Genomic DNA, 27217 nt, shown 5'->3' on the forward strand with positions numbered 1-27217 from the left:
CTGTTTGCCTGTTCTAGGGGACGAAAAAACCGAGTTTTCAGGTGAAAAAAAAACCTTACCTAAATGAGACCGACTAACTCTATTTATTTAGATACTTTATTATAAATTGATAGATATAACTTTATTTAGATACAGAGAGGGGGGGGGGGAAATGAGAAAAGTGGATGGATGTGACTTACAGATGCGATCAAGACATTACTGAACTCTATCCCGCTTCATCTTGACCTTGATACTGGTATTCAACACGTACTGGACTGAATGAGATGATGATAGCATCCTATTCAACACGTACTGGACTGAATGAGATGAAATATCTGCATCCTAACATACTGGAAGGATGCAGATATTACTGAAAAAAATGAAGTATGACAGAGAAAAATTTTGTGTAAGCGTTTTCCTTGTAAATGGAATAATACTATGCAGATGTTTTATAGAATTTCGTTTATTTTGCAACATCTGTTTAAACCTATGAGGAATGGGATTAATTATTTTTTAAAAACGTGTTCAGTATTAACACTCTTTTTCTGAAGTTGTAGATCCATATTCTTCTGTAGCATTTCGTTTTCTTAAAAAATATACTGTTTGTATGATTTCACTGTCAGAAACTCGCATTTGAAGCGACTGTTTATTTATACTGTATGCTTCTAAAAGCTCGACTTCACAGTGATTATCTGGAAACAACAGAATGTCAAACAATTACTGATGTGAGGAATATATAAAATAAAAAAGACAATATTAAAATAATTTTATAATTATTTTGGAGGTGTTTAATCAGAAACTGAACTGATTTTCCAAAGAAAGCATTAGTAAGGTAATAATAATATCTTTAACATAAATTAACATAATTTATGTTAATTTCGGCCTGTGTAGCTCAGTGGAAGTGACGCTTGTGTCCTCTACGCTTGGTCGCTCGAAGTCAGACTTAAGTTCAAGTCTAGTCGCCGACTGGAGGAACTTTTTCTAAGCCTTTCTTCGGCCGATTCCCGAGTTAGTCAATCTCTGGCAAGGGCAAGCGGGTTTTTCCTCCCGGAAACTCGGGTTTTTCGTCCCGTAAACTCAAGAAAATCGACCGTAGTACCCACATTATTTCAGACAATAACATATCTTGTTAGGGTTAGGTACCAAGAGATGGCAGCACTTGTCTGCCATCTCTTGGTCTTCATCGGTGGCTGCTGTAATTAGTGATAGACATGGGCTATCTCTGATTGGCTACCGGTGGAGATTGAACTGCCCATTCTGTCTCCAAAAGCTAGATAGGGTATAAAGGTCTCGCCTACTCCCTATAAGGAAAAAAGGCGTTAGCTGATTTTTTTTATGTTAATGCAGACATTAACATAAATTCTATATATTTTGAACCATTGTTCTAGTATTGAGACAGCGTTTTGAAGCTTTCGGTTGCCGATCTAGTTTACGAGTAGCGGATCATTATTGTAGTATCCTACGTATAGGGTGATTGTGGTGGCAACTGTGCATGGGATGTTAGCCACATAGATAGCAAAGAGCAGAGGTGATAGAAAGGAGCCCTGGAGGACGCCAGCAGTGATTCTGCGTTCACAGACGATTTAATTCCTTGTAGTTTCACTCGGAGTTTGCGATCGCGGAAGTACGATTTGGACAGGTTTGACCAGTAATAGTGGCCTGCAGGAATTTGAAAAGAATTCCATTGTGCTATATTTTGTCTAATGATTTAGCAAAGTTCAGGAAGATATATTTCAGTAATTTGTGTTTGAAATTTGTGTATTTCTCTTAAATTAGTTATTGACTGGTGGATAAATTCGTGTTTTAAAAGCGAAAGGCATTTAAAGCATCATTTGAAAATAAGCCTTAAAAAGGTAAATATAACAAGTATCCGTTGTTTTATTTACACAGTGTGCCCGTTAAATAAAGAGAATGATTTTTTACAGGACATTCTTTTGAATAAAAGTAACTAACTTGTTTATAGTTTTGACTGCTAGAGTGTGTTATAATTGCAGCTGAAACTTTCGAGTTGGGTGACGCAGCAGTTTTCGTGTGGCAAACGTTGAAGTTAAGGCTCTAAATAGAAGGTACGCCAACTTGCCGCCATATTGGATCGAGAGTTGCCCACAGTCGCACCCGTTCGAGCTCTTGATTTTCTTGATTTATAGCGAAATGGGGGAGTTGTTCTGCTCCAAATTGTACAGACAGGCATTCTAAAGGAGTCAGTGTCTATCGATTTCCAAGATATCAGGATAGCAGGGCAATATGACTAGAGAATTGTCGTCGTGCTGGATGAATAAAAACCAACAGATTGTTCTAGACTTTGTGAAGTGAGTATTGAATTGAGCATATAACGAGAATTATAAGCCTAGTGATAAAATTAAATAGTTTAATAATTATCCAATCGATTAAATAATTCTAAAAAAAAAAATCAAGAGTTCGAACAAATGCGACTGTGGGCGACTCTGGATCCAAGATTGCGCGTGTAAGCGTACCTTCTATTTAGAGCCTTAGTTGAAGTAACAATGTGTGAGTGAGGCATGTCAGACTTTACGTCATACAGCAGAGAGCTGTGATAAACTTATACTGTAAATTAGGAAAAACTGCTACAGAAGTGTAGAAGAACTAAAAAAAAGTTTACACCGATGACCGTCTTAGCCATGCACAGGTGTTCTTCTGGTTTCAACGTTTAAAGAAAAGAGGGAGTCCCTGGAGGATGAACCAAGCTGTGGACGGCCAGTTTCTGCATGGACAAATGAAAATGTGCCGAAAGCTAGGGAAATTGTTGCCCATGACAGGCGAATAATCACTAGCTACTCGCTGTACAGCTTTGTGTCGATAAGGAAACGGCCAGATTAATCTTAGAAAGAGATTTATACAATAGAAGGAGGATTTGTTCGAGGTTTGTGCCGCACACGAACAGAGAGAGCACCAGGTCCGGGTTGCATGTTGTCAAACTTTCACCCAAGCAGTTGATCAAGATCGTGATGTGTTGTAAAGAATTGTCACCGGTGATGAAAGTTGGTGTTTTCAGTTTGAGTCGGAAACGAAATGCCAGAACATGGAATAGAGTGGAACGTCTTCTCCCTGGCAAAAGAAAGTCAGGTTGCAAAAATCACGTGTCAAGAAAATGTTTTTTTTTTTTTTTTTTTTTGACGCTGCTGGAATTATCTAACTTGAATTTGTTTCTTAGTGCACCACAGTGAACGGTCAGTATTATTTAGGAGTAATGCGACGTATCAGGAAAGAACTGTTCCACAACAAAAGTTGATTTCTGTTCCACGACAAAGCACCCGCGCACTATGCGCTGCCTGTGAAGGAGTTTCTGGCTTCGAAGTCAATCTGTGTGATCGAATATTCTAACCTTTTCTCCAGATTACGCTCCTGCAGACTTGTTCGTCATCCCAAAGATGAAGTGTACCTTGGGAGTGTTGTTTCAGCGACAGTGAGGACTTCAACGCGCTGTGACCCACCCACCCACCCACCCACACACACACACACACACACTGAAGGAGGTTCAATTCAGGACTTCCACCGTGTCTTCGAACACCTGTACAGCAGATGTAAAACGTCGTGTGGAGTTGGAGGGAGATTATTTTGAATCTGTGTAATTGACAATTCCAAATAAAGTTCTTTGTTTTCATATAATAACTGTTGTCTCCTTACTTAAAGGGAAACACGCTGTGTGTATAAATTTTAACGATTGAACAATGCTAGACTATTTGATATAAAATAATACATTTATTATCCTCCCATTAATAATAATACAGACCTGACAATTTAAACCTAGAAAATTTGGTTCTAAATTTTAGGAAAGGCTTTTACAAACATCCATGCCAATGATGAGACTGGAATCGACAACGTATTGTGTTAGAGAGTAGGAGTACTATTCACTCGACCAACCAGCCTCATTCAACTGGCTAACATTTCAAGCCACACATAATTTTGTTTAGTCGCATCTGCAACTACTTTTTCTGAGTTTGTTTGTTCTATAAAATGATAAACAGCTAGTTATCCTGCGCTGCAGGATAACTAGCTGTTTATCATTTCAATCATAACGAATGGGTATTATTTCTTTGCGATAAAAATAGAAGAAGAGAAGAAAGAAAGGAAAAGAAACTAAAGAAGTAACTTATTTACTTACCAAAAAGGAAGTGCACTAGTTCTCTTGGAAAATTATGAGGACTTCCTGTAAAAATAGATTGAAAGAATAATTTAAATTAATCAAGCTGTTACTTGTGTTGGCGTGTGTGTGTGTGTGTGTGTGTGTGTGTGTGTGTGTGTGTGTGTGTGTGTGTGTGTGTGTGTGTGTGTGTGTGTGTGTGTGTGTGTGTGTGTGTGTGTGTGTGTGTGTGTGTGTGTGTGAAATTAAAATATGCAATAAATTCTGTAACTGAAAGACAACAGAGAATTTCGAAATCCTTTGTTGTTATTAAATAGTACTGATATTGTACAGCGATCCTCTACACAGCCATTTCACGTCGTACAAGGGTTTTGATTCCTTATCTGTGAAATTTCAATGAAACAAAAGAAAAAAATGAAGATACTTAACATGATTATAAGAAACTGTGAAAAAAAAAAACTATAGCATCCAGGGAACATTAGATATTTGGCAGTACTGAAGTGGAGAAAAACTACTACAAACGATAGTTCTATTAGAGGCTGTATGCTATCTTCATTCACCTAGATTTTGCTGAACAGAAAAGCAAGAAAAATTTCTTTATAATTAGGTTTTTTTTTTTTTTTTTTTTTTTGTAAAAGTATTATTGGTAAATATATTATTTAATTTTTAATATCGTTTAATAGCATATATTCCGAAAACCGTATTTATCTTAAATTAGGAGTCCAACAAAAATTATCACAAAGCGCCTCCGTAGCAAAATTGAAAGAACGATGGTACGTTGCGCCCTTCGATTAAAAAAGGCCTATGTTCGATTCGCGTCATGACGGGAGGAATCTTTAGATGGACTTTTTCAATTGAAGGTGAATTAGCCGATCTCATACGGAGATAGCAGGGTTTTTTCTCCCGGAAACTACGGTTTTTCATCCCGCATACAGACAAATCGGTCCTTCAGGACACACGCAATTTACAGACAAAAAATACCAGCGGTGGTGATGGTGGTTGTGGGCAGTAGATGGCGTTGCTGTAGGTGATTGGTAGTAGAGGTTCTGAGTAGTAGTGGAGACGGAGAGTTGTACAGTAGGTGTCCTCCCGCGATGCGTCTTCAGACTCCTTGGAAGTGTCACGAATAATAATAATAAAATGAGTCTCGCATTTTCTAAGATCGGATATATATATTTTAGGCTAACAGACTTTCATGGGTGGGATCATATTAAGAAACAATAATAAAAAACGAACAGTTTATAACTAGGTAAATAATATATCCGCAATAAAAATCAAGTTTGGTTAGCGTTTATTAAAAATTTACCCAGTTCAGACCTCGGACAGAGTGAAATCACGTGAACCACAGAACGCGACATCAAATAGCATTGTTTTCAGCTAACACGTATTAACCACCTTACCGGCCGTAATGGATCAAATACGCATCCGCATACGCTTCGTATCCATCATATATTTCATTGTTATAACAATGGTATTACAATTTTAATAAGCACTTCGCATCCATGATAACGTGAACGTCTATAGACGTCTTGGCCGTTAGCGTGGTTCGGTTGTATTGATCTGCTATTCGGTTTTTTAACGAACTTTTTTGCTGTTCATAACACCAATAAATGAACTTGTTTTTTCGTAATTTCATATAGTTTGTGCTTTAAACTGTTAGTTATACTTTACCCCTGAAGATGTTAGTCTGACGACTAAAGAAACTTATGGGGGTTTGTTGTTTAGTACTTGTTTAGTTTTAAAACAGTCTTTTTTAATAAAAATGTGGTCACAAAAACCGGAATGATTCGATTGAACTTCTTAACCACAGAAACCTCTGCATGATTATTAGGTAAAATAATATATCTGTAATATTTACCTTACACAAATAACTAAAACTTTTGAAGAAATTTTGCTTCATTTTGTAAGCGCAAATTCGTCAAATCGCGAATAAATATATATATATAAACAGACAACGGGTAATGGATACACCATGATACTTTTAGATTTTGCAAAGACTTTTGAGAGAATACAGCATGGAATACTGTTGCATAAATTGGAGAATTTGGGATTGGATTATAAACTATTGATGTATTCGCGCTGACAAAATGGATAAGAGGATGTCTCACTGACAGATATCAAAAAGTCGTATATGAGGGAAGAATGAATCTTCAAGATTCAAAGTCACCAGGGGTGTGCTTCAAGGATTAGATGTCGGTCCACTGTTATTCAATCTGTACACTAATGGCATTGGGGAGGATTTAACATGCGATATACAGCTATTTGTTGATCCTGCAAAGATAGGTATGGTAATTAGGAGTACTGCTGATATGCAATACTTCCAGAATGATTTGAATAGGCTGGAATTGTTGGCATGTGAAAATGGCTGTCATTTCAGTCTTAACAAATGTAAGGACATGCACTTTGGTGTGATTAGATATCCAAAATCATATTATGTATGCTAGAAGAAACTGATAAGGCTAGGGATCTTGGAGTTTTAGTAGATAGGAAGTTAAAGCTCAAGGGTCATATAGCAAAAATTGTAAATACAACTCAGAGAATAATGACAATGCTGAAACGAACCTTGGCATGTACAGATAAGGAAGTCATTTTGCCTCTTTACGAGACCTTGATAAGACCTTACTTGGACTATTGTGATCAGGTCTGGTCTCCTGGCTTCCGTTGTGATTCTAATAGAGTAGAAAGAGAGTGCAGAGGACAATGTTATAAATGACATCAGGATTGTGGAATAGTGATTATGAAGACAGACTGAGAATTTGTAGACTGCAGACAGGAGAAAGAGGGGTGACATGATTGAGACTTGCAAACTTCTGAAGGGGTCATACAGGATTTCAGTTGTTGGAATTTTTCATTTTATGGAGGGTAGGAAAAGGACACGTAGGCATCCTTGGAAGTTGAGAATGAATGCTGTCAAAAAGGGGGTGAGGGTAGATTTTCTCTCATAGAGTGCTGCATGATTGGAATAGATTGCCGTTGGATGCAGTGTGTGCAAATAGCGTGAATAAATACAAGAACAGGTATGACAGCTCGTGCGAATAGTAATTCGCACGAGTTCCTGACTTCCTGGAGGTCTCTCCTAATAATAATACACTAGATTGCTTCTCTTTCTCTTTGATGTCTTCTCTGTCCTATACCTTTCTGCCATTTGAGTTGCTTTGGCTATTATTGTTTATGATTATGCCAAAGCAACAGAGACTGTAAAAGGACTGTCTGTCGACTCAGTGTCTTTTCTGATTGGTTGGTCTATTTGTGGTATGAAAAACGTTTCAATTTTCTATGAGAAGGGCTAAGTTATGCTGAGTCTCAGCAGTCGCTATTGACTATGCTCTTAGGTTGGAAAGATCTGGGTTTCGAATCCCATTAAGGAAGCTGATAAACTTTATATGTTATTTTTTTATTATTTATTTAAAAGTTCTCCTGGAAACAGAGATTTTCATTTGCGAAACAGCAAATCGGACAAAACTCCAAGACAGACCTTAGCTCTGATTATTAAGCCTCATAGCCTTAGTTGCTTTTGATGTAATTTCAAAAATAACAGCTAATTTAGGTTCTGTAAAACGGTTCTTATAAATGCTGTCGTCTTTATTCCTTTTGTATAGGATATGGAACTAATTTGTCCTCGCAGAGATCATATAGATAACAGAACATAAGCAGTGCATTCCTTTTCATAATCATGAAACTCGACACTTTTCAGTAAGCGGATGAACAGGCAATCTATACAACTCTTCACCGAAAATTCTGGAAACAACATTTCTTTTCTCTGCCACACATACCGGCCACTGAATTAGAAACTTTTATTTAATCTCCTTTAGCGACTGCCAATACCAATCCTCTTCAATTCTCTGTGCCGAGTTCGGTGATGTGAGAACAGCTTTCATCTGTACAAGCCTTCTCAGACGACGGCGATCTCGTTCCTGACGCACGGTCTTAGGACTACAGTTACGCCTCTTAGACAAGCAATGTGGATTATTTTTCGACTGATTAACACCCCGGATATCACATCTTTTGAGAATCCTGTCATCTCTGCTGTTTTCAAATTCGTGGCTACTGGCAGACAATCAACCGTATCGAACTCCGAAAGATCCTTTGTTTTCCCATTGTGACGAATACTGACCAGCACCATTCTTAAATAGTTGACTAGAACACGTAGTGGTGCACGTGACCAAGTACACTTCTTGGAAGGAAGCCAACGAACATAGTTTGCGAGGAACAAACAGCCATGGTGGTCATCTTAATAAGATGTAGGACGTCCTTTGGCTGCGATGACTACAGCAATTCTACGGAGCACAGTTTCCACAAGAGATAGACGTCAATGGGAATTTTTGACCCTTCTTCCTGTGATGAGGTCCTGAACTGTTGTGTCGCGGACGTCCAATGACCTCATCCGACAATCCACTTCATCGCACAGATGTTCAATATGGTTGAAATAAGGACTCTGTGAAAACCAGTCAAATGTGGTGACATTCGTCTCCATCCACAAACCACGCATTTACACCAGCAGCCTTATGACACGGTGGCAATGGTCTCTTTGTGGCGTTTCTATGGAGATTTCTATGGCGTTTCTCTGAATTTCATAGTTGGAGTTACGACTCTGGTAGATGTTCACTGGACATCTGACAACCCCCCACCTGTTCATCTGCTCGGTATTGGTATGTCACTGTAGACGCTCTTTGTAACACTGAAGACGACGTTGTTAGTTTGAGTAATGTGGGGCTTGCATATTGCGGTCCTACCATGGAAATGGTAAGATCGCAATATGCAAGTGTAGGACTCAGAGTCACAACCCATGTGGTGAGCCTCAGTTCTGAATGTTTTTGTATAGATTCGTGTTCCAGTCGATGCCTGGAACTCGACATTCAACGTGTTGGCCGATTAATAGCGGGTTTTACATATTATTCTTCATAGCACCCTAGGATCACGTTCGGTGTGGGTGGTTCGCCGTTTACTCTGGGTAGCACTTGCAGCGAACTCCCTGTGCTTCCGTTTCAGTACGGTATCACCGATCGTTGACCTAGGATGGTCGAATTTGTCAAACACCTGCCGAACAGATGGGCCTGTAACATGGCATCCTATCACAACGCCTCTCAAACTCCGTCAGTTCCCTTCTAGCAGCCATTTCACCTGGACACAGTTGCACTGACTTGGAAGCAGCATGTTTCAGCAATTTATACTGGCTGCAAACACGTGACTCGTTATTACATGGTACGATGCTACTATGGGATATCTATTAACTTCTTTCCATGCAATTTTTCATATACGTTGAGTAGGGGAAGTCTATGTACATTTGTGTAAAGGTTTCTAATTCAGTGGCCGGTATGTGTAGTACTCACATCATCATTTGGGAGTGTAAGCAGATTGCAGTGCAGTGCACCTCCGAATAAAAAAATAAAAAAATAGAATAATCAAAGAAAATGTGTTGAATGATTTGGAATTCTAATTTATTGCATATAAAATAACTATCACCAAACATGAATCATCATCATCTAAATCTGCGTACTTTGTAGATTATATAACCATGTAAACACATAAAAATATAATATAAATTATAAGAAAACTGTTATTTGAAAATATTCACAAAATTAGGATAATTTTTAACTTGGGTCAAAATATTAGAATATTCCAAATTTTTTCCATTGGTTTTGAGGAGAGCATAGAAGTGATATATATTTCAGTAGCTGCGGGACTGACTAGTGTGTGAGGAATTGTATGCGCATGGATTTCGGTTAATCAGTTGCTAAACATGGGTCGAGCGAGTGACATATCGAAAGCTAAGAAGTTTCGTATGGTATCTCTACACAAAGAAGGCCAAACTCAATAGTTTATAGCTAAGGCATTGAAATGTTCTCAAGCAAGCGTGAGTAAAGTATGGAGACAGTATTCTAATAACCACAGTTTTCAAAATAATCACTGCTATAGCAGTCGAAAGGTAATAATTAGATCAAGAGACGAGAAGAGATTGAAGATATCGTAAAGAAAAACCGCTTCCGAAGTATAGGGTATTTCACAGGTACATCCCAGGAGATGGAAAGAACTAGGTGTGAATGTGTCTAAATCTAAAACGTTGAGACGACTTCACGTATCCCTAAGACGAAGCCGCTTATGAATTTCAAGCGACAGCTACAGTGTGATGATGTAAGCAAAGACTGTTGTGGGTCTACAGGACTGGAAAAAGGTACTTTTTTTAGTGATGAAGGTGTGTTTGTTGTCCCGATGGTCATCAAGGGATATGTGTTTGGCGTCTTAAGCAACAAGCATTTGATAAAGAATGCATCTAACGTTCGGTGAAATTTGCAACCTCTGTCATGGTGTGGGTTTGCATGATCGCAGAGGGTCAGGTAGACTGCGTATTGTGTACGAAATAGACTGTGTACGAAAGAGTCAATTCCAAAATGTACCAAGAAATTCTTGAGCACTTCATGTTACTCGCATCGGAAGGGTTATGATTTCCTTTTTCATTAAGATTCCTTTTTTTTTTTTGTTACACTTCCAAGACGACTACTGGATGGTTCAAAGAAAGGCAAATCAATGTAATTCCTTGGCAAGCAAACTCACCAGATTTAAGCCCCATTGGAATTTGTGGGGAATTATGAAGAAACTTCTTCGAGACGTTGCCCCAAGAGAAGAGTGGACTTATTTCTAGTCTACTGACTATATGGGTATATTTTGATTAACAAAGAAAAAAAAAAAAACTGTGATCCGCTAGTAAACATACTCAACCGTTTACGAACGGTCATAAAAAGCTAAGGGGATTCAACAAAGTACTAATTATCGTGGTTTTCCTTTGACTATAATTTTTGTGAAAATCCCTAATTTGAAATTTTATCTATGCCTTCAATGAGGAGGGAAAAAAATTCAAAATCTTATTTAAAAATAGAAGGCAATGATTTAATGTTTGAATTGTTGTTAAAATGCGACTTGAAAGAGGAAAAAGTTGTACAAAGTGTAACAATGAAATTGTACTTACTGTACAAAATAGAGATTTTGTATTTCTTTTTTTTTTTTTTTAATCTATTTTTCTATTTAGTAAAGACGCTAGCATTACATAGTGGATAGGCTTTTAGGGTTTTGCAATGCCTTTTTAGTAATTGGAAATAAATCAAAAATTAAAAATTTTCGGAAAGGAAACAATTTAAATTAAAAAAAAAAACTCACCTGAAAAAAACCAGTCTTTATATTCAAAACACAGTAAAAGATATCGAAAATCAGGAGCCAAAAGGGATAGAAGTATCTTTACATATCTGAAAAATTAGACTTCTGAAAATTATTTCTTTCTTTTCCTAAGTTTATTTTATTAAAAATATGAAAAAAATATTTAACTCATATTTAACAATGCGTAAGCATTCGATTTGTGTTGTACATGTGTACACACGACAATGTTTACTCGATTTGGAATGGAAATCGATTTTGACTACGACTTCACCAGTAGTGTAAATAACGTATTGCAAAACCACAGCTGTAGGTAAGAGCAACGAAACCTTTGAAGAGCCTCCGACAAAATCTTGTTACATGCATATATAGTATAGGACTGCATCATAAAACTGTAGAGTCATTAACGATGTATATAATATGTTGGGGTATCTAACGTCCGTAGGCAACCTACCAAGTTTGCGATTAACAATGACTGACCCTGCAAGTTGTCATAAGATCCCATGTAATATGCACTAGGTATCAGTGGCGGCTCGTACATAAGCACTACCGACACTGCAGCACCCCCCCAAGGAAAAAATGAAAAAATTAAATTTTGTTTGTGTTTATAAATAATAACAATGCTTACAACATTATATAAATGCAATACAACATGTTAAAGGTTACAGCTTATGTTTTGACATAGATTGAATAGTTAACAATTGGAATTGTTCGATTAACGCTTTAGATTACGAAACACATGCAGTTTCGGAATTATCACATTCGGCCAATTGCAGCTAGACTCTTCGATATTCGTTTGCGCTTGTCATTGTATGTTACAAGTGATCCCGGCATTGCTCGTTTGGACAGTGTCGCTTACAGATAAATTGTATGCATGCACGCGTTATTTCTGTGAGATACGGAACTTTTATTATTGGTGTTTGTTCGTGGTGGGGGCGAAATATTTTTAATAAAGCAAATTTTAATATGTAAATTTATTTATTAATAAATTGTTACTGATTAGGAATATATATATATATATATATATATATATATATATATATATATATATATATATATATTTTTTTTTTTTTTTTTTAAATTTTGTATATGCAGCACCCCCACTTAAAATTTTCACCGGCCGCCACTGCTAGGCATATTTTTAATGGTTTCCCATAATGTAACTACTATATCGATATACTGAAAAATTTTACTAAAGCTGACGAACTTTAAATCATATTGTTCCTAGCAACTGTATTATATGTAATTAGATAGATGGACAGAAGACAAAATAATAATAATATTAAAGAATTAAAATAAAAATAAAATAAATAATATTTTATTTTAAAATAATAGAAAATTTAAAATTCAAAATTTTACTCAATAATAAAACTTACTCTTTTCTATTTTCTTTCTCGACAGTTCCTACCCCTCCTTTATCCCATACACCATCCATAAGTCCGGCAATTTCTCTGATGAATAATCGAAAAATATAAGCAGAATCCATACAGATTTGCATACGTATTCAATAAGAAATCATAATAATGTACATTGTAACTATAATTAACATTTATTTTTAATTAAATTCAGACGAATGCTCGTTTTAAATTTTAGCAATATTCAATTATAACTATAATATACTGTGTTGAAAAATTATAACCACGCCAGTGTTTAGAAAGATGTTCGGTTTGCACGGACAAGCCTTCCGGAGAAATCGATATTACGGACTTTAGTGCTTAGCACAGGTACGGACGGTGAAAGGCCAGAGACAATTCATTCACACAAACAGAAGAAGAACACAACCTTTGAACACAATTTGGACACTGATTCCCCTCTCCACCCATTTAACTTTCACGAAGATTGAAAGACGAGTACAGTCCAGTCTATCTACCACAAATGATATCATTTACAATGATTAATTTAAGGAACATACGTGTAGGTTAAAAACTTTGCTAAGATTATAAGGACTGGATATCTGTGATATAAGTCCTCCTTTATCCCATCCAAAAGTTCAGCAAGTTCTCAAATGAATGATCGAAAAACACAACCTGATACGCTGTCAGTAATGCAGAGATTGTTTATTTTGAAGCAAGGACTGAAGGAAAGCGCATTATCTGAAGGGAAAAAAAAAAGGTGCATAAAAATGTGGAGAACAAACTAAAACAAAGTAAAATGAATGAAAACAAACAAACAGATACAGACCACCTAAAGCGAATTGGCACAACGCTTAATGAAGAATAATAAGGTGCACATGTACCCACGCACCCCCCCCCACACACACACACACATTCGTGTAGCTCATCTAAGACTGTGGTTTAGATATTTTTAGATACGACTTTCTAACAGCACAGGAACATAACAATATGGGCAATCAATGTTTTAGTGCTTCTGTCGTTTTCGATACACAGTATTTTAATGAAATGACTATTAGAAATATAACATTTTTGCTATCATTTGATCAAACTAAATATTAGTGATATAGTTGACACATAAAATTATTAATAAAGCTGTATACGTGTCAGCTCTATTTTTATCTCAAGTGGTTAACAATTTTTGTGGCTGCAATTACTTCATTTATTGTGTTAATAAATATAAGAAAAGGGGTCAAACAGAAAATTTAAAGAAGAATAGGCAAAGAACAACCATTTTATTGAATTTTAGGTTACAGTTACTTTGGGTCATTCAGCGACAAAATTTCCAAAATTCACCGCCGACAATATCTTACTTTTTGTATGCTTTTAAGGAACGTTGGGAAGTTCGCGCAATTTCAGAAAATGCTTAATTTTTGAATAAATTGATATTTTGTTAGGAACTCTTTCCAGATGAACGGTCGTCCTTTTTACATGTAAGTCTATGGATGACCAAACCAAACCTAACCTAACCTAACCAACGGTCTGGCGCAAGTTCCTGTACGAGATACGGGAACCGCTAAAAGCTATGGTCGGGCAGTCATCGTCGCTGAGATGGCAGCAGAGTTTCACGTCACGACGACGTCAACTTGGCGTAACTTCCGTTTCATCCCCCTTTCGGTCGATTCATGCTGAAAGGGAGAAAGAAATGAAGAACGTCCGAATTGGTCGCCAACACGCGGAATCGCGTGCTTTATAGGTAAAATTTTCCAACTGTTATACAAGCAACATAGTTAACTACAATAATCATAAAAGAGAAGTTAATTTTCCGACCTATAATAATAAACAACTCATCCCACAATACGGACTGATTACCCTATCGTCGGAATGGGTTCTCCTTTTTCTGAGATGCGCAGAAGTGTCGAAAGATCTCTAATCGGTGGGCGAACTATACCTCTCACGTAAAAATGCGTCCGCTCCGGTCTCCCGTAGACTGCCATGTTAACGAACTGCCCGTTGGAAGGGAAAGAGTCCGATTTTGGAAATGGATTCATTCAAAAACAAATAAAGAGCGTCAATTTCTATGAATTGCGCTGTTATGATTGAAAGGTAAGAAATTGCCTGATATGCTACGTTTGGCATTATATATATATATATATATATATATATATATATATATATATATATATATATATATATATATATATATATATATATATATATATATATATATATATATATATATATATATATATATATATATATATATATATTACATGTTGTAATATATTAATTATATAAGATAATACATAGTAACTGAAATCTAGCGATGAATTGGCTTCATGTGAAATAACATAAAAACGCATACATCCTCATTTATCCTCACAGAAAAAAAAAAAAATGTTAGAACACGTTGCAAAAGTGGAACCACTGTCATGACTGTTTATAATGTAGCAGTTAACTGTTAACTTCTATAGCAAGATGGACATCGATCCTTTGGATTTTTATCCCATAAACGATACTTTTAATTATTTAATGAAAGAAATTTTTGAGCGCCTGGCTCGCCCTAATTAGGGCTGTGTAGAATTATTTCAATCTGTGATCAGAGCCGCCTTTGGACGTTTGTGTTTCCATCTGTCTTTTTCATCGTAATCTGATGACTCACGAATGAGTTGGTTGGGATGGAGTGATGCCTGAGCAAAGTACTTGGATGCTATCTGGAAGAGAAACGTAGGTATGTCTGGCAGGTTTCCGTCTTGATGGTGGATAATGTTCCTTATAAACCATGGGGCATCAAATATCATTTGGAGGCATTTGGTTTGGATTATTTGTAATCTTTTGATGTTGCTAGAGGAGGTGTGGCTCCACGCTGGTGAACCATAAGTTAATGTGGGTCTGACGATTGCTTTGTATATTCTTAGTTTGTTTTCTGGACTGACTTTGCTTCTTCGGTTGAGTAGAGGGTAGAGTTGACCTATTACTGAGTTAGCTTTGTTGCAGGCATGAGAGATGTGGGAGTTGAAGTTGAGTAGGTTATCTAGTTTGATTCCCAGGTATTTCACTGCTTTTTTTGCCATGGGATATCAGTATTGAACATTGTGACTGCTCTGTGGTAGTTTGCTTTCTTCCTTGTAAAGAATATGGCCGTGCTCTTATCTGAATCGACGTCTATTCTCCATTTTTGAAACCATTTTTCAAGATTTCTTGCTGCATTTTGTATCCGTTGTGTGGTTAGGTGTAGCCTGAGTGATCTGGCTAGTATCGTTGTCATCTGCATGAAAAGCCATGATGGTTGATGGAGTGTTTGGGACGTCTGAGATGTAAATATTGCAGAGCAGTGGTGATAGAAGGGAGCATTGATAGGACACCTGCTAAGATACTTCTTGCAGAGGATCTGAGGCCATGCAGTTTCACTTGAAATTTTTGGTCTTTCAGATAGGAGTCTATGATTTGGATGAGGTTTAGTGAGTATTTTTCTGTTATTAGTTTGTGGATGAGGCCTTTGTGCCACACTTTATCGAAGGCTTTCGCCACTTTCAGGAAGATTGCCCCAGTAGTAGTAGTAGGGGCACTTCTGATAACATCAAGATCAAGATAAGATACGGAATCGTGACGTGATTGGTAGTTCATTTGATGACGTCATTGTTTGTGTGATGTTATGAGTTTGGAATGTTTTGAATTTTTCTGGTGACCATCTGTGTGTGTGGGTGACGTCGTTGTTTGTTTTGTTCGCGTATGGAATTATGGGTGTTGGTAGCGATAAGGATTCGTGCCGAGATTGGTGAGGCACTTTGAACAAGATCAAGATAAGATAAGGAATAGTGTCGTGAATGTTTGTTATTATCAGATGTAGATAAGTGACGTCATTTGTTAGTTGTAAATAAGTGACGTTATTGTTTTGAATGGAAAAGGGAGATATATTAGTGGATAAGGAATCGTGTCGTGATTGGTGGGACACTTCTGACAAGATCAAGATCAAGATAAGATAAGGAATCCTGTCGTAAGTGTGTGTTGTTTTCAGATGAAGAGAAGTGACGTAATTTGTTAGTTGTAAATAAGTGACATAATTGTTAGTTGTAAATAAGTGACGTTATTGTTTTGAATGGAAAAGGAAGATATTATTAGTGGATAAGGATTCGTGTCGTGATTGGTGATACTATGAACAAAACAGGGGTAGGGTGAATGGGGGTAAGCGACGTCAGTGTCTAGGATGTGTATTGTTATGAGTTGTAGATAAGTAAATGGTTTGCATATGTTATTATGGGTGATGGATAGTGATAAGATACATTTTGGAACGTTTGGAATTTCGCTGGGGCCCCCCTTCTGTCAGGGACATTACGTGTTGTGTTGGGTTTGCATTAGTATTGTGGGTGATATTTAGAGATAAGAATATGTGTTTGGAAATTTCCAGGGAACATATATCTCTGTGTGATATCATATGGTGTTTTGGTTTGCCAATGAAATTGTGGGTGATGTTTTTGAGATTAGATATCTTGGAATTTTCCCAATGTGGCACACATTCATCATTGTCTTCATGTTTTATCTTTGGTTGTCTATAGATGGCTGTACTAATTTTCCAATACATATTTCTTTCCTGTTAAAGGGTGGGAATTCTTAGAGTAGAGTCGTGATGGCGGCAGTGATTAGGCTTTTCTGAATAATTTAATTATATGCTGGTGTCCCTCAAACATACACTTTTTTTTGCTCCGAAGTTATTACTATCAGTTGGAGGTAACATCACTAAAAGATTATTGGCAAATGACAACCTCTTTTTCGAATTAACGTTATCTTGTTTACAAATGTTTGGGTAATGGTGTTTTTTTAGTTTACATGAAGAGAAAAAAACAAATGGCATTTAAAAAAAAGAAACTAAAAATAAACGGAGACTTAAAAGCTTACAATAACTTTTTTATATGTAGTCTAGAAATTCTAATGATAATGTAAATTTACTTATAGTCTTTCCAGAATTATTCTTCTTAATGCAAATAGATATTCCAAAATAGTTGAATTTTTATCCACAGCAGAACACATGCACACAAAAACACAATCTTGAAAGAATTAAATTTCTGTAATAATCTGAAAGGCTATTTGTCTTTTGTTCCTTAGATTTTCTGTCCGTTTGGTACACTGTTAATTCCTTAGCATTGGGTCATACTGTGTTTTTATTCCCAAGGTGGTGAGCGTAACCTCAAACTGTCTTTTCCTGACTAATATATCTGCCAGCGATCTGTAATTTCCCATCTCTCAATGTGGATTTTTTTTATTTGGTTCTTTTTTTCAAATGATTGGTTATTTTCTATTTTACTTTTAAAATTCAGTGAACTACATATTATAACTAGAATAACTGATTAAAATAAATAAATAAACTGTGTGTGAATTATTTTCCCACTGTTAATTTTCATTAGACTTGTTTGTAGATAACTGAGTGACACATATCCGGTCATATTTTGTTCAGAGCTTGGGAACATTAGTTAGACATTTGTAATAAATAATCACTTCCTTTCATAGACATATCGCGGTTTCTTCAAAGGTAAAAATTTTTCTCAGGGTTGTGCATCACTCATGATTTCTGATGTGACTAAATGTTTACACTAGTATTGGGTAGCAAAGGTTTGCAATTTGCCCTCATGTGATGATGAGAACTAAATTATTCGAATCACTTCCTTTCAAAGATATATCGCGGTTTCTTCAAAGGTAAAATTTTTCCAAGGATTGTACATTACTCATGATTTTTGATGTGACAAATTGTTTTCAATACAGGAATTGATTACACTACTGTTGGGTAGCAAAGGTTTGCAATTTGACCTCATGTGATCGATGACAAATAAGTTATTTGATGTCACATATTGCCGTTATTAGCTTTCCATTGGTTCTTATTTTTTATAAATAGACAAATGGGGTCTGTGCTTCCCGTTGTCTTTCTAGTATTTGGAATATCTGTATGCATTCAGAAGTTGGTAGTTCTGAAATGAGTATTTTCTGGAGAAAATGTAGGTTAATTTTATATCGTTTTTATGGCAATATCATTAGAATATATTAACATTATTTGAATTTTTTTAGTGACTACATTAGTGACTACAATACAACTTCAACACACGGACTATAGTTCAAGTTCATAATAACTGTAATTTACAGTGGAATATCATAACTTTATAATTGTATAGGTTTAGAGTGTCTCAATGTTTTTTTTGTTTTTTTTTCAGTGTCTTTTAATAGCTTTTTATGTTCTTAATGCCTGATGAAGTCAATTCCGATTTGAAAACATGTTGCGTTTTCAAATAAATCTCAATTTGTTATAATTCTCGGGTTTTTAGTCAGTTTATATTAAAATGAACATATCCTACCTCCGAGTTAATAGTAGTAGTCATATATATATATATATATATATTTTTTTTTTTTTTTTTGGTTGTTATTGATTGGGAAAGGATATTGAAAGATATTTAGTAAAATTGTTAATGAAAGCATCGGGTAGTGTCGAAATTGCAAAAACACATTATGATGAGTAAGATTTATCTGAAATTTAGAAAGTATTTTTTTTTAAGGTCTAAGTTTTTAATATATAAGTTTATAAGGTGGATTTGCAATGGATTAAAACCATGTTCATGAAAATGCTTCAAACTGGTTTTGTGTTAAGTGAAATGTCCATAAGTCATTATTATTTTTGTTTGTTTGCTTGTTAGGGTTTTTTGGAAAGATTTTGAGGGTGATGTTTAGTAAAATTGTGTTAGTGAAAGGATCGCATAGTGATGCAATTGCAAAATCACTTTATCATGATTAACATTTATTTATAAAAGAGATTTCTGAATCTAGAAAGTAATTTTTTATAGTCATTCGGTTTGTTAGTGATGGCATTGTGCATAATCATGCACCAGTTATTGTCAAAGTTGATTTAACAGATTCATCTGTAAGTGAAAATGAACAACAACACACAGGTCATGACGTTAATGCACGTGTTTCTCTTGCTGGTGTGGCTGGAAGCTCTCCTGATCACCCACAATTTTTACATTCTGAATGTGAAACTAAAAGCTCTTCTACCACTATTGACCCTCACTCTACAGGGATTTTTATACTGTTTCAGTGGGCCGATCACGTAATTCTATCAAATATCAAACTCATCAAATGGAGTATCATATTCGATTTCATGATCTTGACTCCTATCCCCAGAGTGTGTTTTTGAAATGTTTCTAGATATGCTTAATGAGATCATTCAGCGTTTATCGAGTTTAGGAACTTTTTCTCACGTTTGGTTGGGCGTTAGTGCAACCAGTTTATAAAGCAATATTAACTTACCATTCATGTTGCTTTCTGAATTAACTATCCAAAGGATAGTTGATGCATTTTATGCTGTTGCCCAATTGAAACATGAGTTTCTTTTGGCAAATGATCTTACTATTGATATTGTACTTATTAAAATCAGTAACAATGGTGGAGGCAGATCCAATGTAAAAAGAAGAATGCTGCTTAGCCTGGATGAATTTGTGAAAATAAAAAAGCCATTGTGGAAATTACCAACAAAGGCAATCTTTGCATGGCCTGAGCATTTGTTCTGGGTGTTTCTGCACACACTTATGATGCCCAAACATACAGACAAGTGCAGTAAGATTGTAAAAAGATGCAAACCAAGAGGGCTTGAACTCTCCAAAAAATTGCAGGGGTTCTGCTCATTTCTTGTGGTATTCCAGAAGCAAGTCTCTTTCAAAAGCATTTGACTCCGAAATACCAGATGATAATTTTTTCGGGTGATGCTCATTTTTCTGTAGTGCTTCAGGGACCAAAGGTCAAAAAACAGACCTGTCTTTTATACCGCAGCTCTCATTATGATTTTGTGCATAGTGTGCCAGCTCTGTTTGGGAGTTCCTATTATTGCTCCAGATGTTTGAAAACATTCAATCTATCCAAATGCAGATGCATAGATGTATAAATGTATGCATCTGTTGTCGCACAAACACCATTCAGAGTGTGCAGAACCTTCTTTTGTGTGAGTCATGCAATAGATTTTTCTATGGCGAAGATTGTCTGAATTTGCACATACAAAATAATATTTGTTCAAAACTCCATCGTCGCAGACAGTGCTTGGCTACTTTTTCTACAGATAAAACCCACGTCTGTCCACCTGAAAATTTCTGCCGCCACTGCAACTTAGTTCACCCAAAACAGATGTGTTTTGTTCAAAAATCGGAGGTCTCAAATAAGCAGGTTTCTATGATTTTTGACACAGAAACAATTTCTAAAAATCATCGTCATGTACCAGTCTTATGTATAGTTGATTTCGGCAGTCACGAACGCGAGTTCTGGGGTGAAAACACTGTGGGTCAGTTCCTAGATGAGTTGTTTTCTCTAAAGAATATCATGAAAAGGGATCGAGATGGTAGGATCCTTCAGCCTGTCAAACCAAATTACGAAAATATTCGTGGTTTTGATGGGTATTTTATTTTGCAATATCTTTTTTCAAAAACTTTCCAACTCTTGCTATCTATTATGACCCATTAACATGTTCGCTGCCAACTATGAGTATCCTCGTAGTTGGTAAACCAGCTACACAAGCCAGCTACGAGTATACTCATATGACGCTTACCACCGGCAACGAGATTACTGTACTGACCTTGAAGAAGTGAAAATGTTTGGCTTGTGGAGCTAGCATCAAAACTGTGCATTCTCATAGATAGTATATGCTCTGCACAAGCCAACTATGAGTATACTCATATGATGCTTATCGCTGGCAATGAGATTACCATACTGACCTTGAAGAAGTGAAATTGCAGGTTTTCCTACATTAGTGTTGCTCTTAGGAAACTACCAGTCATGTTCGATCTCCCAGAAGTTCATAAGGGTTTCTTTCCTAATAAATTTCACACATTCGATTCTCTGGATTATCGTGGAGTCATCCCCAAAAAATCTTATTTCCAGCCGGAATTTATGAACAAAGAAACTCGTACAGAGTTTGAGACTTGGTACGAAAATCGGCCAGATACTGAATACTGTCTGAAAGCAGAACGTTTAGCTTATACAGAAGATGACATGCATGTTTTGCATGACAGTTGCAATACTTTTCACACTCTCTCCATACAGCTCACCCAGATTGATCCCTTTCGCCATGACATTACAATTGCAGGAGTATGTTTGAGAGTATTTCTCCAAAACTTCTTGAAACCTAACACTTTAGTGATACTTCCTTCTCGGGGTTATATAGGGTCAAATGTGCAAAGTTGAAAGGCTTTGGCTTGGCTCAAATGGCAAGGACAACAGAACAACATAACCATACAACATGCACATTCTGTGGGGGAGAAGTCCGCATCAGACCTTATTTTGTTTATGGGAAATGTGGAAGCTTTTTATATGAATTCTATGGCTCTTCCATCATGGAAGCAGCCATAGAATTCATAATGTCAAAAATGTTACAGACCAAGTACATTCCAACCATACAGAAATAACGACATGATTTTCCTTTTTGAGCAAATGAAGGATTGTGAAAACTATTTTCGTAGCAAAGGATATGACGTGATCTCAATTTGGGAATGCCAATTTAATACAGAAATTTCTGAAAACACAGCCTTGAAAAACATTATTGCTGCTCTTAATATTCCAGATCCCATTTTACCTTGTAGTGATCTGCATGGTGGCAGAACCGACCGCTACAAATTGTATTACAAAACTCAGTCAGAAAGGGAAGTTATTCACTATTTGAACTTCAATAGCCTTTATCCATGGGTAATGAAATACCATGTATTTCCTATGAGGCATCCCAAAGTTATTCTCGATAATTTCGACTATTCTCCTGGGGTATACTTTGGTATTTGCCATGCAAAAATGGAAGCACCTACCGATCTCTTTTTACCAGTTTTGCCCATCACAGTGAACGAAAAATTAATCTTCCCCCTGTGTGGAAAGTAGGCTTCTGAAATGGCCCCATTTTGCTCTCATATGGACCGATCTTTTACAGGTTTTTGGTGCACTCCAGAATTAGATTTAGCTAATGCTCACGGTTATAAAGTTTTAGAATTTTATGAGGTGTGGCATTTTTCTCAAAAATTTGAAGGTGAAGAAAACTTCTTTGCTCACTACATTAATACCTTTCTGAAGCTGAAACAGGAAGCATCTGGATGGCCTGAAGGTCAAAACCAACAGTCTTATCAGGATGAGTTTTTGCTAAGGGAAGGTATTATGTTAAATAGTGAACACATTAGCAAAAATCCTGGTAAACGTTCACTTGCAAAGCTTTGTTTGAATTCCCTATGGGAAGGCTTGGTATGAGAATGTTCAGAACTCAGACCTGGGTGATTTCCTCTCATGAAGACCTAGTAGAACTGTTTTTAGATAACAGTAAAATTATCCAAGATGCCAGGCTAGTTTCAGAAGAGCAAATGATGGTTGCCTACTCTCCTATTGGAGGCACCGAGTCTGAAAATAGGAAAGGGAATGCTGTCATCTCCTCATTTGTAGCTGCCTATGGCAGAATAATGTTATATGAGGTCATGGAACATTTGCAAAGATATTAATCTGGAATCTATGATATTAATCTGGAATCTATGATAACAACAGTAAGGGGTGAGCCACAAAACATCCAAATTCCTGTACCATTTTCTGTCCATACAGACAAATGGAGTAGTCAACTCAAATTGACCTCCGTAACAAAAAGATTTGGATTCACTTTTGCGAAGCGCATAGTGTAAACAGACACATGCACTTTTCCCTATGGGTATTTTAAAGGATAATTCCTTACAATCACATACCCCATAAGTAAAAGATGCCATCTATGGGACAGAAAACTAAACAACATTCTACCTGGTAGGTAAAAATCCATGATTGTTTCCCAACACGATAATTTGCAGTGTCGCCCTTCTCTTGTGCAGTTTTCACATCACTGTTATTGTTACTATTATTCCACAATAGCTTTTTTTTTCTTAGAATTTAAAAAGAAAAAAAATTCGTCTTGGTATGATTACATGGTGACTGTGATAAAAAAATCTTGAAGGGGATATATTTTTTTTATATTAAAAACAAGTATCTATATGTTTTTACATGATCTCTAATTATATAAAATAATCACAGTCTAATTATGTTATCATTTTCGCTATGTTCATACATCCATTTACATGCATTATTTCCAGAGCTACTCAGTCAGGAAAAACAACATTTGTGTTGTCTCTCATAGAACATTGTAATCAACTAATCAAACCACCACTGGAGCAAATCGTTTACTGTTATAGTGAAAATCAGGATAAATTTAAAAAATTTACCAACATAGAATTCATGAATGTTTTGAGGTTACCTGAATTTGATTCAAATGTGAGAAATTTACTCATAATCGATGATTTGGTTCACCAGGCTAAGGACAGCATATAAGAACCTTTTATGATGTTTTCATAAAAGGTTCACATCACCGTAACCTCGGTATCATTCTACTGACACAAAATTTATTCTGTAAAGGAACACATTTTTGGACAATTTCTCTCAATAGCCATTATGTTATTGCTTTTAAAAATCCCTGAGACTCTACAGTTTTCTTATTTAGCTTCCCAAGTATTTCCAGGACAAACGAACTAATTTATAAAGATACAACACGGGAATCCCGCTCATATTTAGTTTTAGACTTTAGACAGGAAACACCTGATATTTTATGCTTAAGGTCACGGATTTTGCCAGGAGAAGAACCCGATGCAATGTTTATCCCTGAATGGCTGATAGACTCAAACGCTATGAATATCTCATCAAGTACTTATCTCATTCCTCTCCCAAACAAGCAAATGATGCTTTAAAACATTGCACTTCCAGCCAAATCGCCACACTCTATGAAATCTGCAAAAATGTTTTATGTGAAATATTCCACTAAAAAACAACCAGAAGTCACGCCTACGAAGGAAAAAAAATTATAAGAGCACTAAGTAACAAATTGCTTCCCTATATTACTAGAAGAAAACTGGTTTTACAGCACAGGGGAGCACTGTTCCCATTATTAGGCAGAATCACTGTTCCTTTATTGAGTTCACTTATTAGGAAATGAATCATATTTTTAAAAAATTTATGCTACTCCAATCACCAGAGAAGCGTGAATTGCACACAACAGATGATGAGATGAGTGCCATTTTAAAAAAATGAGAAATCAAAATCCAGATGAAAAAGTAAAAGCATATTTAGTTGTTTTGCAGAAGTATTTAGGTTTGAAAAACCAATTGGCTCACACAGAAACATATCTTATTCTTATCTCTAAATAACACCCACAATACTGTATGCAAACCCAACACAACACGTGATGTCCCTGACAGAAGGGGGGCCCCAGCGAAATTCCAAACATTCCAAAATGTATCTTATCACTATCCATCACCCATAATAACATATGCAAACCATTTACTTATCTACAACTCATAACAATACACATCCTAGACACTGACGTCGCTTACCCCCATTCACCCTACCCCTATTTTGTTCATAGTATCACCAATCACGACACGAATACTTATCCACTAATAATATCTTCCTTTTCCATTCAAAACAATAACGTCACTTATTTACAACTAACAAATTACGTCACTTCTCTTCATCTGAAAACAACACACACACCCACGACAGGATTCCTTATCTTATCTTGATCTTGATCTTGTCAGAAGTGTCCCACCAATCACGACACGATTCCTTATCCACTAATATATCTCCCTTTTCCATTCAAAACAATAACATCACTTATTTACAACTAACAAATGACGTCACTTATCTACATCTGATAATAACAAACATTCACGACACGATTCCTTATCTTATCTTGATCTTGTTCAAAGTGCCTCACCAATCACGGCACGAATCCTTATCGCTACCATCACCCATAATTCCATACGCGAACAAAACAAACAATGACGTCACACACACACACACAGATGGTCACCAGAAAAATTCAAAACATTCCAAACTCATGACGTCATCAAATGAACAACCAACACGTCACGCTTCCCTATCTCATCTTGATCTTGTCAGAAGTGCCCCTATATGTTGTTTCCAATTGAATCCGGTAGTTGTGTATTCTATAAGTCTCTGAACCTGTAGAGTTATGCAGTGACCTGTTCGAAAACCAAATTGTTCTTTTGGGATTAGGTCTAGATTCTCCGTTTCGTTTTGTAGGCGTTTTAGTATTACTTTTTTCTGCTATTTTTCCCAGGCCTGATAAGAGGAATATAATGTAGCAGACGAAAGTACATACATATAAATATATCGTTATCATCACGGGATACCTTCAAGAAGTTCGACTCACCGCAGAAGGACGCTCCATTTCATACATTTAATGTAAATGTAATGTATATATTACTCACTCAAGGGCTCACTTTAGTGAGTACGGGCATGGCAAACCCAAGGTACCTGATGCTGGACCATGCCTTACTTCATGTAATATATATCTGTTATATTATTCTGTAGACTGGTCCCTCCTCTTCTTTCTTTGCTTCTTTCTCCTCTCCTTGCTCCTTCCCCCTGATGCTATTAGAGTATTCGAGGGCTAGGGGTGAGTCTTTCCTATCTTGCTAAGTCATTTCGTCTTATGCAGCCACCGAAGGAGGCAAGCTAGCCTCAATAGGTGCCGGTCCCAAGCCCGGATAAATGCGAGGGTTGATGTCAGGAAGGGCATCCGGTCGTAAAACTTCAGTGCCAACTCAAACTATGATTATGAGGAGTCGAAGAGAAAATGATATAAGGGCTAGGGCGTACCCCTTAAGCGACGCGCAGCCACATCGCCCTACAGCTGTGAGAAGTGGACGAGGGCTACCGCATCAAGGGCGGGTGCGGTTAAAGAAGCGAGCCCAGCAGGTGGAGAGGATGTTGCGAGTGGGAACACTGAATGTTGGAAGCATGACTGGAAGGGGAAGAGAGGTGGCAGACATGATGAGGAAGAGGAAGTTGGACATTTTATGTGTGCAGGAGACAAGGTGGAAAGGGGGAAAGGCAAAGGAACTGGGAGATGGATATAAATTGTTCTACTCTGGAGCGAATAACGAGGGAAGAAATGGTGTAGGAATTGTGGTGTGTGGCAGAATGAAGGGTGAAGTACTGGACGTGGGTAGAAGGAACGACAGGATCATGCGAATGAAATTGGGTCTTGGAGAAGAGCGGGTGGTCGTATTATGTGTATATGCCCCGCAAGTTGGTTGTATAGCAGAGGAAAAAGATGAGTTCTGGAACGTGTTAGATGAAGAAATGAGGGAATTGGAAGAAAATGAGATGGTGATTGTCGGAGGAGACTTGAACGGGCACATAGGAAGACAGAATAGAGACTGTGAAAGGGTGCATGGTGGCCACGGAGTGGGAATGATGAACCAGGAAGGAGAGAGGGTTGCGGACTTTGCAGTAGCGTTTGATCTGGCAATTGTGAACTCGTTTTTCTTCAAGAGGGAAGAACATTTGATAACATTTAGAAGTGGTAACAACAGCTCACAAATTGACTACATTTTGACTAGAAGAAAACATCTTAAGGTTGTGACAAATTGTAAGGTAATTCCAACAGATCAAGTAGCACAACAACACCGACTGCTGTGCGCAGACTTTAAATTAAGATCGAAGATAAGAACTTCTGGTTGCCATGAGATGAAGACAATTAAGTGGTTTCGCTTAAAAGAAGAGAGTGTGAGGAATCATTTTAGGGAGAGAGTGTTAGAGAGGATTTCGGATGGACTGGAAAGTGTAC

The 27217-nt window shown here is 36.8% G+C and overlaps 1 protein-coding gene across 1 annotated transcript in view; it reads right to left on the minus strand.

Moving 5' to 3' along the window:
* Nucleotides 1-424: 424 nt before the first annotated feature.
* Nucleotides 425-27217, minus strand: part of LOC150098711 (putative thiopurine S-methyltransferase) — a 41596-nt gene continuing 14803 nt past the window's right edge. The window contains exons 6-9 of the mRNA XM_090405217.1: nt 12604-12678; nt 11234-11319; nt 4103-4147; nt 425-671 (exon numbers count right to left, since the gene is read on the minus strand). Of these exons, the coding sequence (XP_090261343.1) occupies nt 511-671; nt 4103-4147; nt 11234-11319; nt 12604-12678 (367 nt within the window). The 3' untranslated portion in view covers nt 425-510. The remainder of the gene's footprint in view (nt 672-4102; nt 4148-11233; nt 11320-12603; nt 12679-27217) is intronic.

The sequence above is a fragment of the Typopeltis vanoorti genome, chromosome 15, assembly GCF_054136105.1.
Source record: "Typopeltis vanoorti isolate ZY-2024b chromosome 15, IOZ_Tvanoo_1.0, whole genome shotgun sequence".
Classification (NCBI taxonomy): Eukaryota; Metazoa; Arthropoda; class Arachnida; order Uropygi; family Thelyphonidae; genus Typopeltis; species Typopeltis vanoorti.